Below are 15,658 nucleotides of genomic sequence, written 5' to 3'. Positions count from 1 at the left end.
GTGGTACCAAAGAAACCCTTCAATCTGACAGTTTTTTGTGTGAACTACCAACTGGTGGAATTTTACACAGCAGAATATAATTTCAAGGGAAATGCTAATTTTAAAACAAGTAATTCAATTTTAATGAGCTTGTATGTTTTCTGTCATTAATAAAGTGTAAGATAAAAATGCCATGATTCCCCTTTGCCCTTAGTCTAACAAAATTTATTTTCTAGAATGACAAGAGCTATCATCATCAGATGAACCCAGTGTCTCATGGGTAAAAATTGCCAAGATATTGAATTCTTCTTTGTGGTTACATTTAGCATGAATAGTAAAAGTACTGAATAGAATGCATACTGAAGGGGGCTAAGGAGGGTAAGTGGGCCTCTTATAGGAAAGAAACAAAAATTCATAGAAAAGTGAAGTATGTGTGTATGTGTGGGGGCAGATAAAAAGAAAAAATACAAATAGTGATGCAATGGACAAAGAGAAAAGCAACATGCCATACTAAAATAGAAACAGTCAGTCCTAAAATTATTTTACTGTTCAAGGCTCATTTTACATATGAAGAAAACTATTAGTGTCAACAAGAAAGGATCACACTAACAATCATATGAGTTAGATATAGTCAAAAGGCCAAAGCAATTCTCAAATTTTCGCAATAGTCTATAAATCATTTATATTATCAGATATGCATTGTTCCTGTTGTTGCTATAGTCACATTATCAATGCTTTCTTTAGGATTTATCAACACTACAGGAGTATTTTGGGTTTTTTCAAATAACGATTTTTTTTCTGATTACATAGTATAACATATTCATTGTAGGAAGTTCCGAAAATACAGAAAAGTAATAATGCAGAGAACAATAACCACCCATAATTTTACCAATACTGTTAACATTATGGTATATTTTCTTTTTAAAAGCAAGACTTTTTAGTTGCAGACAGCAGTTAACAAGTTACTTCAACATTTTGTTTGAAATGAAAAGTTAATATCTAGAGACAAACACACACACACATCAACAAGTAAGTTCTAGTACCACCTTCTTTCAAAAAAGTTCAAAATGTATAGGGTTAACTCAAAATTCCTGATTTGCACTAAATTTGATCATTCAAGTGTTAAAACCAAGTAATTCAAGACTAGATTCTGAACCTAACATCTTCCATCAAATCCAGTTTCCCACAGCTCAGCATTTATCACCAAACTTCCTTTTTGAAAGAAATGAGTATTGTACTAAGCCGATGGGTAAATTCAAGCAGTAACTATATACCATGATATATAGAAAGGCATACATACAGCTGAAAAAGAAAAAGAACAGGAAATGGAATAATAACAAAGAGTCCTTTTGTTCTGCTTTGCCCATAAGGCTGCAAGGTGGGTGTTATACAGGAAAGTGTGGCAACCTTGAACTGGCTTAGTAACTGCATCAAAAAGTGCATGTACTCTGTGCTTGGTAATAACTCCCTACAGTATGTAGCTGAGGATCACTACTATAACATAGCTCCACTACTATAACATAGCTCCAGTGCAGTGGAAGAGACTGTTTCTGTGGGTGATTGGGCTCCTACCACATGCTGCAAGAGGTCATTCCTCCAAGAGACAAAGTTGACAATTGTGCTGCATCAAAAATTCTTCATATTGGGGTATGAGGTGGTCTTCTGGAGTTCAGTACTATTCTATTTCTTGAGCAGTGTACTGGTTACACAGGTATGTTCACTTTGTGAAAATTCACTGAGCTATAAACTAATGATTTATGTACTCTTTTGGTATGTATGTTATACTTCAATAAAATTTACATATACAAAAAGTTATTCACCCCCCGGGAAATATTTATGGTACCCTATCAAGTAAACTTTGGGGAAAACCCCAACAATAGTTTACAGTTCAATAACCCTCATTATAAAAGAAAAGCCATTTTAGTCAATAAGGTGCTACTTAACCAAGCAACAGGAAAATAGGGTGTAAACCTCAATTGTGAAAAAGATACCATCTACAGGAATATTGTGGGAGAAAAGCAACTAAAGCACAAAAGTGGTGATCAAATCTTTCAAAGGACCAAGACCACAATAGGCAATGCATATGGGTTAGAGCAGGCCACATTTATGGCTAGTAAGCATATTTTTACATAAACCTCTGTGCAGCATATATTTTGTTTTAAATGCCTCAATTCACACCCCTCTCCATCACCATTTTTGCACTTCCCTTCTGCTAGCTAATGGAAGAAAGACTCAAACCCCAACCCCCAGTCAATGGCCATGACTTTCAAGTACAAGAGAACACTCTATTTTTAATTACATGGGGAAATTCTTACAATAAAAAAGATACAAAACTAGTATATATTGTATGTAATTACAATTATTTAAATAATATATATGCAGAGCAAAAGGATAAAAGGGCAACAAAAGCACCCCAAAATGCTAAAATGTTATATCTACAAATTTGTATGTATTCTTTTAATTTTTTTGTATTTTCTTAATACTACATTAACGCTCAAGAAAAATTAACCATTATGATAATACAAAGCTATGCCTATGCATGGAAAAGGAGACAAGGAGGAATATTAATGGTGCTATCTCTGAGTTGTGAATTTCATGGGTATATTTTTTAGTTTTCGTTTTATATTTTTCTGTATTTTCCAAGAGTTCACAAGAAACATAATTAATTTTAGAATCAAAATTAACTTAGAAAATATCTTTGGCACTTTCCTCTCTTTCTTACATTTAAGAATAGGAACAGACATTAATTATGGCATTCTGTATGTGATAACACGCATCTTCCAGAGACTGAGGGAAAAAATTCTTTATGTGTTTAGGAAACAATTCGCTGATCAAGCTATATTTTCCTTTTTTTTTTTTTAAAGTGTTTTATTTTATGTTATAAAATTCCACATTCACCAACATGTTCAATAGAAACGTTTTAATTGGAGACATAAATTGAATGCTGGTGTAAATAGCTTTTAAAACTTCAAAAAAAAAAAGCACAAAGAAAGTTCTATGTAAAAACTCTAAGAACTCATTTGTCACTATTTTCTTGTTACCTACATTAAAAATCCATAGAACTGTCCCATGATGGTGATCACCACAGAAATTAGAGAGCCTGCAATCTTGAGATATTTGTACTCGCTTATTCCTGTATGCTCTTCTTCTTCTTCCTAGAGGCTATATATTGCTTAACAGGGTAGGGACTTTACCTTAATTATTTTGTATACTCAGGCAAGAAGCACAGACAGTAGACCCTTGACAAATGCTCAATGAATTGAATTCCAATCCCCTTCCATTAGATACTTTTCTAGTAAAACTTGTCCAGTAGCCTTAGAGTTTTTGGGTTTTTTAAGGCAATTCAACCACCATTTCTAGACCACATATAGTATAAAGGGCATACAAAGATTAACAAAACTCTAAAATGATCACAATTAAGTAGGAAGGCAAAATACGTAAGCAAAAAACTACCAGCAAAATGCAGAAAGTACTAGAAGAAATGAAATGCTGTGGGAACAAAAAGAGATAGCTTCGTTTTGGGTGTGAGCTAGGAAAAGGAAAAGAAGGAATTAAGAAAGGCTTCAAAGATGAGGAGCTATTTATGCTGGATTTTGAAGGATGGGTGAATTTTTGACCAGAAGAACTGGAAAGAAAAGCCTGCGTCGGAAACAGCAGAAGTACAAGCAAAGGAATGTTAATAGGAAAGGACAGAGAATGTTTACGGTCAACACAAGAGAAGAGGGATACAAAGCTTTGAAAGTAGTCTGGGACCAAATTATTAAGAGTTTTATATGCCATGAAGAGAAATGTAGTATACAATTTATAAGTAATGGCATGTATGTGATCAGAGCTGTGTTCTGATGGCAATATGGAGGAAGAGTTGCATGCACGGAGAAAATGACTGGAGGCAAGGAGACCAAATCGAGAGGCTAAGTATTTTTTTCCCGTGAGAAGACACAGGAACTGAAAGCAGGATAATAATAGTTGCACGGGAGAAGGGGACATACAACATATTCTGGCATGCGAGAATACTTAAAGTGATAGAATCAACTGGATGTGGCAGCTATTTATTGGATGGGGACAGCTGGGTGACCGGGATGCAAGGAAGCAGAAGTACTAGATGAATGAGTTAATATAATAGCAGAAATGAAACAAAAGAGAGGCAAAAGAAGCAGGAGACTGCTTGGGAGAGTTCCAAAGAAGGGGTGGTCCACAGTGTCAAATACAGTACTACAGAGATGTCAAAAAGGATGCATCTGGAAATGAATTTGGGAATGATATTTTACACTGGTAAAGCATTACCAGCCAATCTCTTTTCATCCACTTTTGAACCTCTCTCCTAAAAAAGGTTCTTTTCAAAGTCAATATCCTAGAAAAAAAAAAAAAAAACGAATATAAACTAAATATAAAGGGTTTGAGGAGTTGGGTGGTGATAAATCAGTGTAAAACACTATTCCAAAGTTCTTCGTGAATGGAAAGAAGATTGGTAGCTGGAAGGAGAAGGAGTTATTTGAGAAAAGAATGACAAATATAGGAGGGCCAAAAAAAAAATTATTTTCTCATAAAGAATTCAGTCTACCGACCCTATTCTTAAAGAGCTCAAGCATTCAAGTTAAGATTTCAGGTAACGTGGCCTTTGAAGTATTCTAGGCTATTCGTTTTCGAATTATGTTCTACAAACACAGGATTCAACCTTCATTTTATAAAATACATTTAATTGTCTTAACTGTGATTTAAAAAAATAATAGTTGCTCCCCATATGCCATACACAGTGCTGAACACTTTATTTGCATTATCTCATTTAATCCCAGTAAATTTATGAGGGAAGTTTATTATTATGCCCATTTTACATAAGAGAAAACCGGATCTTAGAGAAATAAAATAACTGGCCTATGATCTTAAAAATACTAAGTGGCAAACCCCAACCTCTAATCTACTAATCTACTCTACTGTCTTTCAACAATGTACACAAGCAACTGTTTTGCATATCAAATTTATCCCATTGGAGACCATCAAATCATTAATTCAAACTGCTTGGTTCATTCATTTCTTTTCTTTCTTTCTTTTTTTTTTTTTTGGCAGCTGGCTCCTACAGTGATCAAACCCTGGACCTCAGCATTATCAGCACGAGGATCTAGACAACTGAGCTAACAGGCCACTCCCACTTTTTTTTTTTTTAAACAGCCCTCAGGAATAATGCTGCTTCTGCTGTACCTTGGCATATGTTTCAGGTTCTTGTAAATGTGTCATGGATTATGAAGGTTGTAGCTTTGCACGGGTCTTTCAATGAATTCATGCCTGCACATGTTGACTCAATGAAAATTGTACAAGCAAGCACACACACCTCTTCAACCCAGGGGCTGTGCTCAATTAGACAGCAGGCAAGGCTCGGGCCCATCTGCTTAAACAGTTAAGTTACACAATAGTGAGCACATGCTTAACATGTCTCATCGTGACAATCCTACATTTTAGATGGCTTTAGTGCTTGCTTTTGGCTGCTTCTTATCTGATTTTCATATTTGAGATAAGGAATTTGAATAGTGATTAAACTTTGAAACCAAAATTTCCTTCCAGGTTTCTGGATCAGTTTGATTGAAATAATATCTGAAGATTGCAAGGCAAGCTGTTAATAAATATCTAACATTTGCAATTACTTATCTGTGTGAATCGGGATTTTCTGGATACTCTGCAACCAAAAGAAAATACAGAAATACATTGCATGGGTTGATGTTAGGCTGCGACTACCTTTTGTGAAATTTTGGTATACATAAAAACAGCTTCATTTTCCTAATTGATTGCTTTTATATAGTCAAGTTTCTGTGTACTAAACAAAAATTTTAAAGCAACTACTCTAAACCAGTTAGGTCTATTACATGAAAGAAATGTGTCTTCATGTTACAGGACTGTGACAGGTGAGAGTGTGGATACTCAGCACAAACTCAAAGGACAAACGATTTAAGTGCAGGCCCCTGTGAGAGTGGGTGAAAAGATATTTTTGTAAACAAAGAAGACAGCAATGGCTTTTCCACATTTGGTGCTCCCTGTGTAATTCATGGCAATATATAATGATTTAATCAACACTTTAACCTCAGTCCTAAGTCTTTGCCACTATGATCCAAGATAAGTCATTTCTGACCAGCACTTAAAATGAAGCCCTAGTCTTACTCTCAGGAATGAGTAAAGCAAACAATACAACACTTTGCAAACAAATATTCAGTAGTACACGTGGATGAAATGCAAAGTGATTTTTCTCCTTGTTGAAAAGTAGTTTCTCCAGGAGTTCAAGGGAGAAATGTGGTTCCATACCTCAAGTATGCTCGCTGTTTTGGCTAGCTTAATGGCAGACATTGCTGTGGCCATCATCTTGGATAATAAGTTTTTAAAGTATAGAAATACCTTTCTGAATGTAGTTTAATTAAGTGATCAATATTTAGTGCTTTATTCCTATATGGTATCCTGAAACATAACGGCCAAAATTAGATTCCCGGTGTATTCATGTCTTTGAATGGACAGTTGCATAATCATACATTTGTACTTTAAATTTTTGCATCCTGTTAGCATTAGCCGATCATAATAACTAACATTCATTGACTGTCTATTACCTGCTAGGTAGTTTACATATATTATCCTTAATAATCACAGCAATGTAAATATTTTCTCCATCTTACAGGTGGGGAAACCAAGGCTCAGTAAAGTTAAATATTCTGACCAAGGACACAAAGCTATCCTGTGGTAAATCCAGAATTTGATTCGTAATCTTGACTGCAATGCCTGTGCTTTTTCTAGTACACCATAATGTTTCTCAATAAAGTATAAGAGGTATGTAGAGTGCCTGGCACAGAGCCAGAGCTAGCCAAAAGTTAATTTTATTGTCCCTTAAAACTATCAGATGAATATCCTTAACAGAAGTGGAATGACGACGGTCTAAATAGGAACCCTTCAATTAAAAAACGCTCTTCAATTACAAATCAGTTATGCAAATGAATCTCATTAGGAAGAGACAAGGTCAAACCCATTCATTTAACTAGCCAACTGAAATGTAAAGACTTTAAAATTCACTAAGTCCTTATTCTTCATTTTTACTAGGCTTTAAAAAGAATTTCATTCTAATCAATGAATTATCAACCAAGAGAGACACAGTTGCTCCTTTAATCAATATAAAATCTAAGAATCACAGCATCGTAGAGCTGGATCTTAGAGTTCATCTAGTTCACTTTGACTCTGTATACTCTGCCAACTTGGCCTCCACCCTCTGCCTCTATACTACATACGAGTAACTTATACAAGGTCACAAAGCTGATAGAGGCAAAGAAGGAGCTAAAAGAACTCAAATCTCCCGATTTCCAGTTCAGTGCTCTTTCCATTATACCACCCAGCCACGCAATACAAGTGCTCTCTTGGCAGGGCCAGTCATACATGTTTTAGGAAAAACACAAATCCTCTAGTAGCTAAATAAGCAGATTCATCTCTCCAGTGTCTTCCAGAAGGCTAACCCTTTCAGCTAACTTTTACTGAGAGCGGATGATGTGCTACGCTGTGCTAAACTCACTGTTTAAGGCGTTATTTCATTTTATCCTCAAGGCAAACCTGTTGGATACATTCTTCCTTATTATTTATTCCCATTTGACTGATATTTCACTTAAGTTGCCCAAGGTCACAGGACAAGCAATGGAGCAGGACTTTGAATCATGGTCTGACTTGAGGCCCTACTGACAACGATGACAGACTGCTATTACATGTGTCTCTTCCTTTTTCTTCAATTTTATTTTTTCTGTCCTTTGGGACCTAGGATCACTATATACATATGGCATGGATACCTAATCACAAATAGGGAGATTTCTGGAAGGATAACTTAAGAGGGGAAAATAGCAACCCACACCAGGCCCATAAATTTAAGAACTACCTGGACTACTTTTTCCAAAGACTAGGCCTTAAACTCATGCTAAACCTCTTCTTTCTCAATAACTTTAGTCACCGGTTTTGCAACCCAATAACCTAAATCAGATTTTTCCGAAGCAAGGAAAAGCACTGATACCAACAATCACTTGGGACCTGAGACCACTGGGCAGAGAAGAACCCAAGAGCTAAGCAGTTTCCACCAAAATCGCAATGAGGTTAACAGGGAACCGTAACACAATCTTGTACCTGATACCTGGAAACCATGGAGAGAAAAACAGGGAGAGAGGAGAGGAAAATCTGCTGCTGTCCCGAGGCTGTTAAATGGCAGAGTGAGGAAGGGATTTCCAAGCGATCTTCTCTGAGAGTCATTTAAAAGCCAATGCCCACCACCACTTAATACAAGGCAAGGCACGCTTGTGAAACACTAGCAAAAGGGGACGTAAAGAGCCCAAACAATCGTCGATTTGCCAGCCTCCGCATCTCGTCTATCTAAACATTTTTCACCAGAGAGGCAAAATCTGAAGGATTTTTTCCGCCCAACCCGCACCTTGTTGAATCTCGGGGAGGACCCTGCCCCATTCAGTGGGAGCAGAAAGGGCACCCGTTTTCCTTTGGAGCAAGGGGATAGGGAGAGGAGGGCACTGAAGAAAATAGGAGAAACTGGCTCTGGCAGAGGTTTGGAGGGGGGAAATTTAGTAGCTGCACTCACCCGGGTGAGACATGGGGATGACCTCATTGCGGGTCCCCGGAAAGTTAAAGATGACAGCTCCAGACGCCCCTCTCTCATAAGCCAGATGGATCTTGTCTGCGAAGGTGCAGCCCCCGCCACGTTGGATGAGGGCCAACCAAGACACTTGCACGGTGCTTCCCCAAACCGTGGGCACCGTGAAATTCGTGTGCGGGTTACAGGCGTTGAGCGCTCCCGGCCCGTCGGGTGGGACCAAGACCCCAGCCACAGGCTCCAGCGGCGAGTCCTGGCCGTACACGCCCTCTTCGCTCAGCTCCCACACCGTGCGGTTCACTCCGGGTTGCGGAGCCCGCCAGGACACGTTGAGATACGCTGTCCACACTGCTTCGGCCCCCAGGGAACCGGGGGCATGCGGACTCAGAGCCAGCAGGAAGCACCACGCCAGCAATCGGGAAGAGCCGCAGCCACCGCGGCAAGAGACCCCGGGTGGCGGCCCCATGGCGCGCGCGTTCCTCGTTTCCCTAGGGCCCCTGGCACGCGCCGTCCAGGCGTTCGGCAGGACCCTGGCCTTGACCAGGTGCGCGCCAGGTGGGGTGGGGGCGGAGAGAGAGCCGCGCGCCGCGAGCTCGGTCCGAGCCGAGAAGCACGTAGCGTCAGCGGAGAGGTTGCGGCAGACGCAGCTGCTGGAAGCTCCACTTCTCTTCCCTACTGCTGCGGCCGCGTCGGGCTCTGGGGCTTTAGCACGAAGCTCCGCCCAGCCGACTGGGGGTAGAGGTGGCTGGGAGGGAGGAAAGGACACTGCGGGATCCGCCTCTTAAAAGGGTAACAGGATGGGAAGGCATTAGAGTAGGATCTGAGGCTGTGTTGCCAGGTGTGTCGCGTCGTTTTATGAAAAATAGACAAGTGAAGAACTGTAGAATCCGCGAACGTAAAAGCTTTCTGGTAGGATTCGAGTCCGTTTTGAATTGCAAGAATATATTTTTCCCTCCGAATATTTGCCTAAAGGGCGTTTCAGCTTTACGCTGCCAGAATGTAAAAGTACTTCTAAAAAGCGGATCCCAAGGGTCTGAGTTGCAGTCAAAAGAATTTGGGTAGGTGGGAGGTGCTGTGGGCAGGCCGTTTACTGATTCTCTAGCGGTGGGGAGGGGCAGGAAAAGCGCGTTGTTACCTTTTTTTTTTTTACTGGCTCCAAATGGCACCATTCACCTTTCCTGCGCCTAACAAGCATCATGCCTATGTGTTTCCTTCTTACCTTTACCCCAGGCCAGATATACTGAATCAGATGCCCCTTCTAAAAGTAATCTTAGTCTTTACAAAAGAATTACCGTTTTCAACCACCTCACAACCAAGCCTTTTTCTTCACCTTCCACATACTGGGTTTACCCAAACAGATATTCCTGCACCATTCAAGACCTTAACTGTATAATCTTTCTCCATTTCCCACAACTGGAAGGAGCCTGACTCACCAAGGTAATTCACTCATAACACTATTGCATTATGATTTATCCTCACTTAAGTGTACGATTTTTGCCTACCCTGTCAGTTATTACATTTACTAGGTGCTCAGTAAATGTGCATTGAATTAAGTTGAATAAATACATCTGGTTTCTGACAGTTATTAATAACTTTTGACCTTGGAGAACTTCTCTGTGCTCAGTTTTCTCATCATCTGTAAAATGGGGAAAATAATAGCACCTACATCATAGAGTTGCTCAGATGATTAAATGAATTCATACATGTAAAACACTTACAACTGTTCTTAGCAGACTGTAAAAATTATATGTTAAATACTACTACTGTTATTACTATTATTGAACAGATTCAGGGACACATGTACCAACAGCACCTTGAAAATAAATAAATGGGTAATTTTGTAAAACCTGAACCCTAGATTTTGAAAGGGATTTTATAGTCAAGGGAGGTATATAGAGCCAACAGCATGGTACTTCAATACTGATGATGTTAATCTCTGAGATAAAAATTACCTAGAGGAAAAGAAATGGGTAGGATCAGCCATCTCTAAGAAATGGTACAATTCCAGAAATTGAATTTGTTGGTGAAGAACACTCAAAATTCAATCAGTCAATATTGTTTGAATGACAATCAACTATATTGTACTTTGAAGAAACAATGTGTTCAAAAGAAAGGAGGTATTTTATAAGGTATCTACAAAAATGAAGTTTGGAGAGCTATTTACTAATGTTTATCCATTCATTATTTTCTTATTTTTTTATTGCACATCTACTATATGTCATGGCCTAAGCATTGGGATACAAAATCCAATAAGACATCAACTCTGCTTTCAGTAAGCTCATAAAGGAGCTTTGATGAGACAGACAAGTAAAATGATAATCGAAGCATAGAGCAATAGATGTATATAGTATAAGTGCTATGGTAGAGATATGCCCAGGGCAGTAGTTGATAATAGAGAAGTCACCTAACTCAGACTGGGAAGTAGAGAAAACTTCCCAGAGGAGGTTATACCTGTGCTGAGTATGAGAGGGTTAGCCTTTCTAGGCAAAGAGCAATACAAGGAAAGTCACTGAGACATGAAAGAGAAAATGTTGGGAAACTACAATTACTACAGCTTCTTCAAGTGCAAAGTGATTAGAACCTAGGGTATATACAAGAGATAAAGTTGGAGAAGTACACAGCGGGGAGGCCAGATCTTGAAAGTCAGTTGGGTAAGGCTAGGGAGTTTGGACTTTATTCAAAAACAAGGAGTAATATGATCAGATCCGAATTTTAGAAATCATTATGTCTTCTCTGTGGGTAATAGATCAGAGGGGACATGAGTAGAAGCAAGGATCCCAGCTAGAAGATTGTTCGCAGTGCTCCAGGTGAGAGACGAAGGTGGCTTAGACTAAACAGGTAGTGAAGATGAAGAGAAGTGGATAGAATGGGAATGTATTTTGGAGGTAGAATCAACAGGACTTGGTTTTGGGGATAAAAGAGAGGGAGGAGTTAGGGATTGTTCTGAGGATTTTGGCTTAGAAGACTGGATGGCATTCAATCAGGGAGCACAGAAGGAGGGTTTTAAATGTGTAGAGTGGGTAATAGGAGAGATGAGTTCACTTTAGCCACGTTGATTTTGAGGTGCCTATGATGTAATCAGGTAGAACTGTGTGATAAGCAGTTGGATTTTCCGATTACTGAACACCTACTAAGTGCAAAGCACTGAAGAGGTGGGGGTATATGGAGACAAAAGAGACAGTCCCTGCCTTCAGTGAGCTCACAGTCTAGTGGCACAGTCAGAGAGGTAAACAGACAATAACAGTGTAATAAATGTTATGATTGAGAAAAGCATAGAGTGCTATGGAAACATGGGTGTGGCAGAGTCTAAGAATAAGATTTACCCAAGCAAAGACAGTAAGGATATTCAGGCGTAGGCAATAGTATATTATATGAGACATCAGAGAACATTCAGGGGATTAACATTCAGTAGTTAGGTATGGCTGAGCTATAACTTTCAAACGGGGAGCCAAGGGAAGTGAAGCTTGTCAAGTACGTTGTACCAGAACATGAACAGTGTAGAAAACTATGTTAAAAAGTATGGACCAAACACATACTCACACACGTGTGTGTGCATACAGCAAATATGGCAAAATGATAACAATTGTTGAATCTAAATGGCAGGTGTATATGGGTACTCATTGTACTATTTTTTTTCAATTTTTCTGTATATTTTAAATTTTTTGTAATAATGAGTTTAAAATTGTGAATTTATATTGAAGTCAATGGAGTAAGTGAATGATATGATCAGATCTGGGCTTAAATAGATCATCTGGATTGTATGAGGGCAAGACCAGTGGTAGAGAGACTAGTGAGGAAGCCACCATCCCCAGAACTATTCTGGAAGTCTAGCCCAGTTGTGGAATGGAGGTATCAGACTATTATAGCTCGATGACATGAACCATTAAAATCATCCCATGAACTCTCCTTGCTCTGAGTCCATCCTCACCAAGCAACCTTATTATTATCATTTAGCTCCTCAGGTAAATATGCCTACAGGGAGATAATGCTCTGATCAGCAGACACTAGTATCTGATCCACTTGGAAGTTATACTTCTCATTATAAATTAATCAATTAGCATTCTGGCTTATATATTGGTCTCTTATGAATTTGGTTAAGTGTGAGTCAGTCCCTAGGAGCCCAGTCTCTGGTTATGCTACCAGTCAAATTTCAAAGCTTACCAAGGTAAGAAACAGATTGTAGATCATGACTGCATCAAAGTCCTTCCACTCTATGGAGACTTGCCTGGGTATCTCTCTGGCTATTCCCAATGATATTCCTCTGTCTCACTGTGACTTATTTTCAAACTACAACAGAGCCTTGCTACTAAGAGTATGTCTGTTTACTAGGAGCATCGGCATCAACAGGGAGCTGGTTAGAAATGCAGAGTCACAGGTCCCACTCCAGATTGACTGAACCAAAACTTGCATTTTAATAAGATCCCCAGGTGATTTGTGAGTACATATAAGTTTGAGAAGTCCTGGGGTAGACTAGAGTATTACTGATGGGTAGCCAGCACCCAGCCTCTACTTGAACACTCCCAGTGTTAAAGCTCACTACCTCACAAAGCATCACATCCTGAGTAAGACCACACTTGTTGGAAAGTTCGTGTAAGTGTAGTTTGACCCTTCTTCGGTCCTTCCTCTTCCTCTAACCCCCCTCTTCCAACCCCAGGCCCTCAGAGTTTCCATGCTACTCCCTGGCTATATCACCACTCCACCAGGACCTTTGCTCTGAGCAGTGCCCTGTACCAGACCTCACCTGATTCCTGAAGAACCAAATTTACTAGTTGTAAATAGACTTCCTCAAGGTCCTATTCTTCCTAAGGCTAATAACAGCTACTGTTCATTGAGTAGTTACTATGTGCTTTACATGCATTATCTTATTTAATCCTCATAACCATCTAGTATTAACACCAGTTTTTTACAGAAGAAACTGGCTCAGAATCAACAACCTGCCTAAGCTCATATAGCTAAGGAACAGAAGGAGTATTCCAATGCATTTCTGATTCTAAGTATTAATAGCTGACAATCACTCACTATCTTCCCTTGGGAGAACAGCATTCACATTTTAATATTGCTTTGTAAAAGAAAGAAAGTTCAAGTGAAATGTTTCTTGTATGCATTTCAGGCACTGTGACCATTGAGGGAGATATATTTGGGCCAGGAGCCTTTTTGAATTCCTCAAATCCTACCACAAAGGCTCACCCTGCCAAATATTTGTATCAGCAATACCGAACTGAAAGCTGCCCTGAGCAGTGCACTATCTAATGATGAACTGATAAACAGAGCAGCATCCTGCAGAAGCAACAGCGGGGCACCATCGTGGCAGATTAAGTTTCCCATCACAATGAGTTTCTGCAGAGGTGTAGAGATGGACGATAGTGTTTAGCCTTTAATATGTCTGTAAGAACATCATGTCTGGCTTCTTACCATTATTAAATAAACGGCAAAGCACAACCTGGGACAGCTAGTGCCCTGGCATCTAAGCGATGCTGTGGCCACACAGCTCAACAACATAGGTGTAGAGAAGACATGGCAACAAATCTCTAGGCAGCTGCTCTATGCGTAGCAAGAAGAAAATGTGGGTGGTGTAGACAGAGGGAATAGCCAAACAGAATAAAACAGAAAGCCAAAGTGTGATGCCACAGCATACTTTCAAATAATATAATATCACTTGCGAATGTAGGTAAAAGCTCAGTCAGCTCAAGGTGGTATATAACCATAAAAAAACAGGGATTTTTTTTAAACAAAGCTTTTATGCACCCAAAGAAAGGACAGAATTTCATAGGCTTTACAGAATGTAGATGTGCTATATCTGAAACTAAGAACAGTCTCCTCATATCCATAACATGAATAGCTACCATCGAGAGCGTACTATGGGGCCAGGTGCTTTATACCTATAAGTACTATATGGTACATCTTACAGAAGAAGAAACTGAGGCTCAAGTTAAGTTACTGTCTGAAGTCACCCATGGTAACCAAATGACTGAATTGGAATTTGACTCCACATTTAAGTACAAAACTACACTCTTTCCATTATACCACTTTCCACTCTATACAATACTACCTCCAAAAGTAGAGGTAAGAAGGAAACATACTTGTAAAGAACCTACTATGTGCCAGACATTTTACATGCATTAATTACATCATTTGATTCTTACAACAGAAAATAATATCCAATTTTAACTTCCATTTTTCAGATGAGGAAAATGAGGCACAGGAAGGTGAAGTATCTTGCTTAAGGTCACACAGCTAGTAAGTGGCAGTGTTGGAATTCACATGGGGTATGTATGACTCCAAATTCCATGCTGTTTTCATTCTGCCGTAGTACCTCTCCACATACATAGGAAGGATATTATTACAAGGTGGAAAGAATGGGTGTTTTTCAGCCACATCCACTAACACCTTTTAGCATACTAAGAACACACTCACCAGAGTGTGCTGATGTCCTGCTGATCAGCCCTAGAAATCCTAGATAACAGAGATTATGAGAGCACATCTAGTCAAGTGCTTCATAAGCATTGATAAATGTCTACATATTCAGTTGTACATGCTCACTCACATGATTATATGGAGAGAAGTGCTTGAACATGTTACGTGTGGAAAGGGTGTTTTATGCCCACTGATGAAAACTGGCACAGAAAGAAATCGTATTGGTGAAGGATATTGCAGTAAACTTGAGCTAAATTGTGTCTACTTGATTATTACTGTGGGATCAGATTAGCTATCTTGAGTGTTGGGAGGTGATTGAGAGGATCACAGACTCATGAAGAGGGATTAAGAGTGGGGAAGGGCACAAGGCATGGGGGCAGGTGGCATTGGGGGAAAGTTGGGCAAAGGAGGTGCTAGAAGAAACTATGGCAATGAGTGGTGTTTAACCTCCACTGTGGCATCAGGCCAACCAACTTGGGAAGATCATCTGGTCTCATGAAGTCTCCTAAGTTAACCTTTTCAGGTTTCTAAAAGATGACACGACAAGTGAACAGAAAGGACATTGTTAGGAGGGAGGGGGGAGAGGGAAGAGGGAGGGAGGTTTCGGTAATGGGCCACAATAATCAACCACATTGTATATCGACAAAATAAAATTTAAAAAAA

At 39.4% G+C, this 15,658-nt stretch overlaps 1 protein-coding gene across 2 annotated transcripts in view; it reads right to left on the bottom strand.

Moving 5' to 3' along the window:
• Positions 1-15,658, bottom strand: part of RNF128 (ring finger protein 128) — an 84,434-nt gene that overhangs the window by 43,704 nt on the left and 25,072 nt on the right. Inside the window, exon 1 of one of the 2 annotated variants that reach the window (XM_063083571.1) lies at positions 8,570-9,269. The exons of the other annotated variant lie outside the window; for it this stretch is intronic. Coding sequence (XP_062939641.1) covers positions 8,570-9,047 — 478 coding nt within the window. The 5' untranslated portion in view covers positions 9,048-9,269. Of the gene's footprint in view, positions 1-8,569; positions 9,270-15,658 lie in introns of those variants that run through there. 2 annotated transcript variants of the gene reach the window in all.

The sequence above is a fragment of the Cynocephalus volans genome, chromosome X, assembly GCF_027409185.1.
Source record: "Cynocephalus volans isolate mCynVol1 chromosome X, mCynVol1.pri, whole genome shotgun sequence".
NCBI lineage: Eukaryota > Metazoa > Chordata > Mammalia > Dermoptera > Cynocephalidae > Cynocephalus > Cynocephalus volans.
The sequence above is the reverse complement of the archived record's forward strand: the minus strand, read 5'-3'. Positions and strand labels throughout refer to the sequence as shown.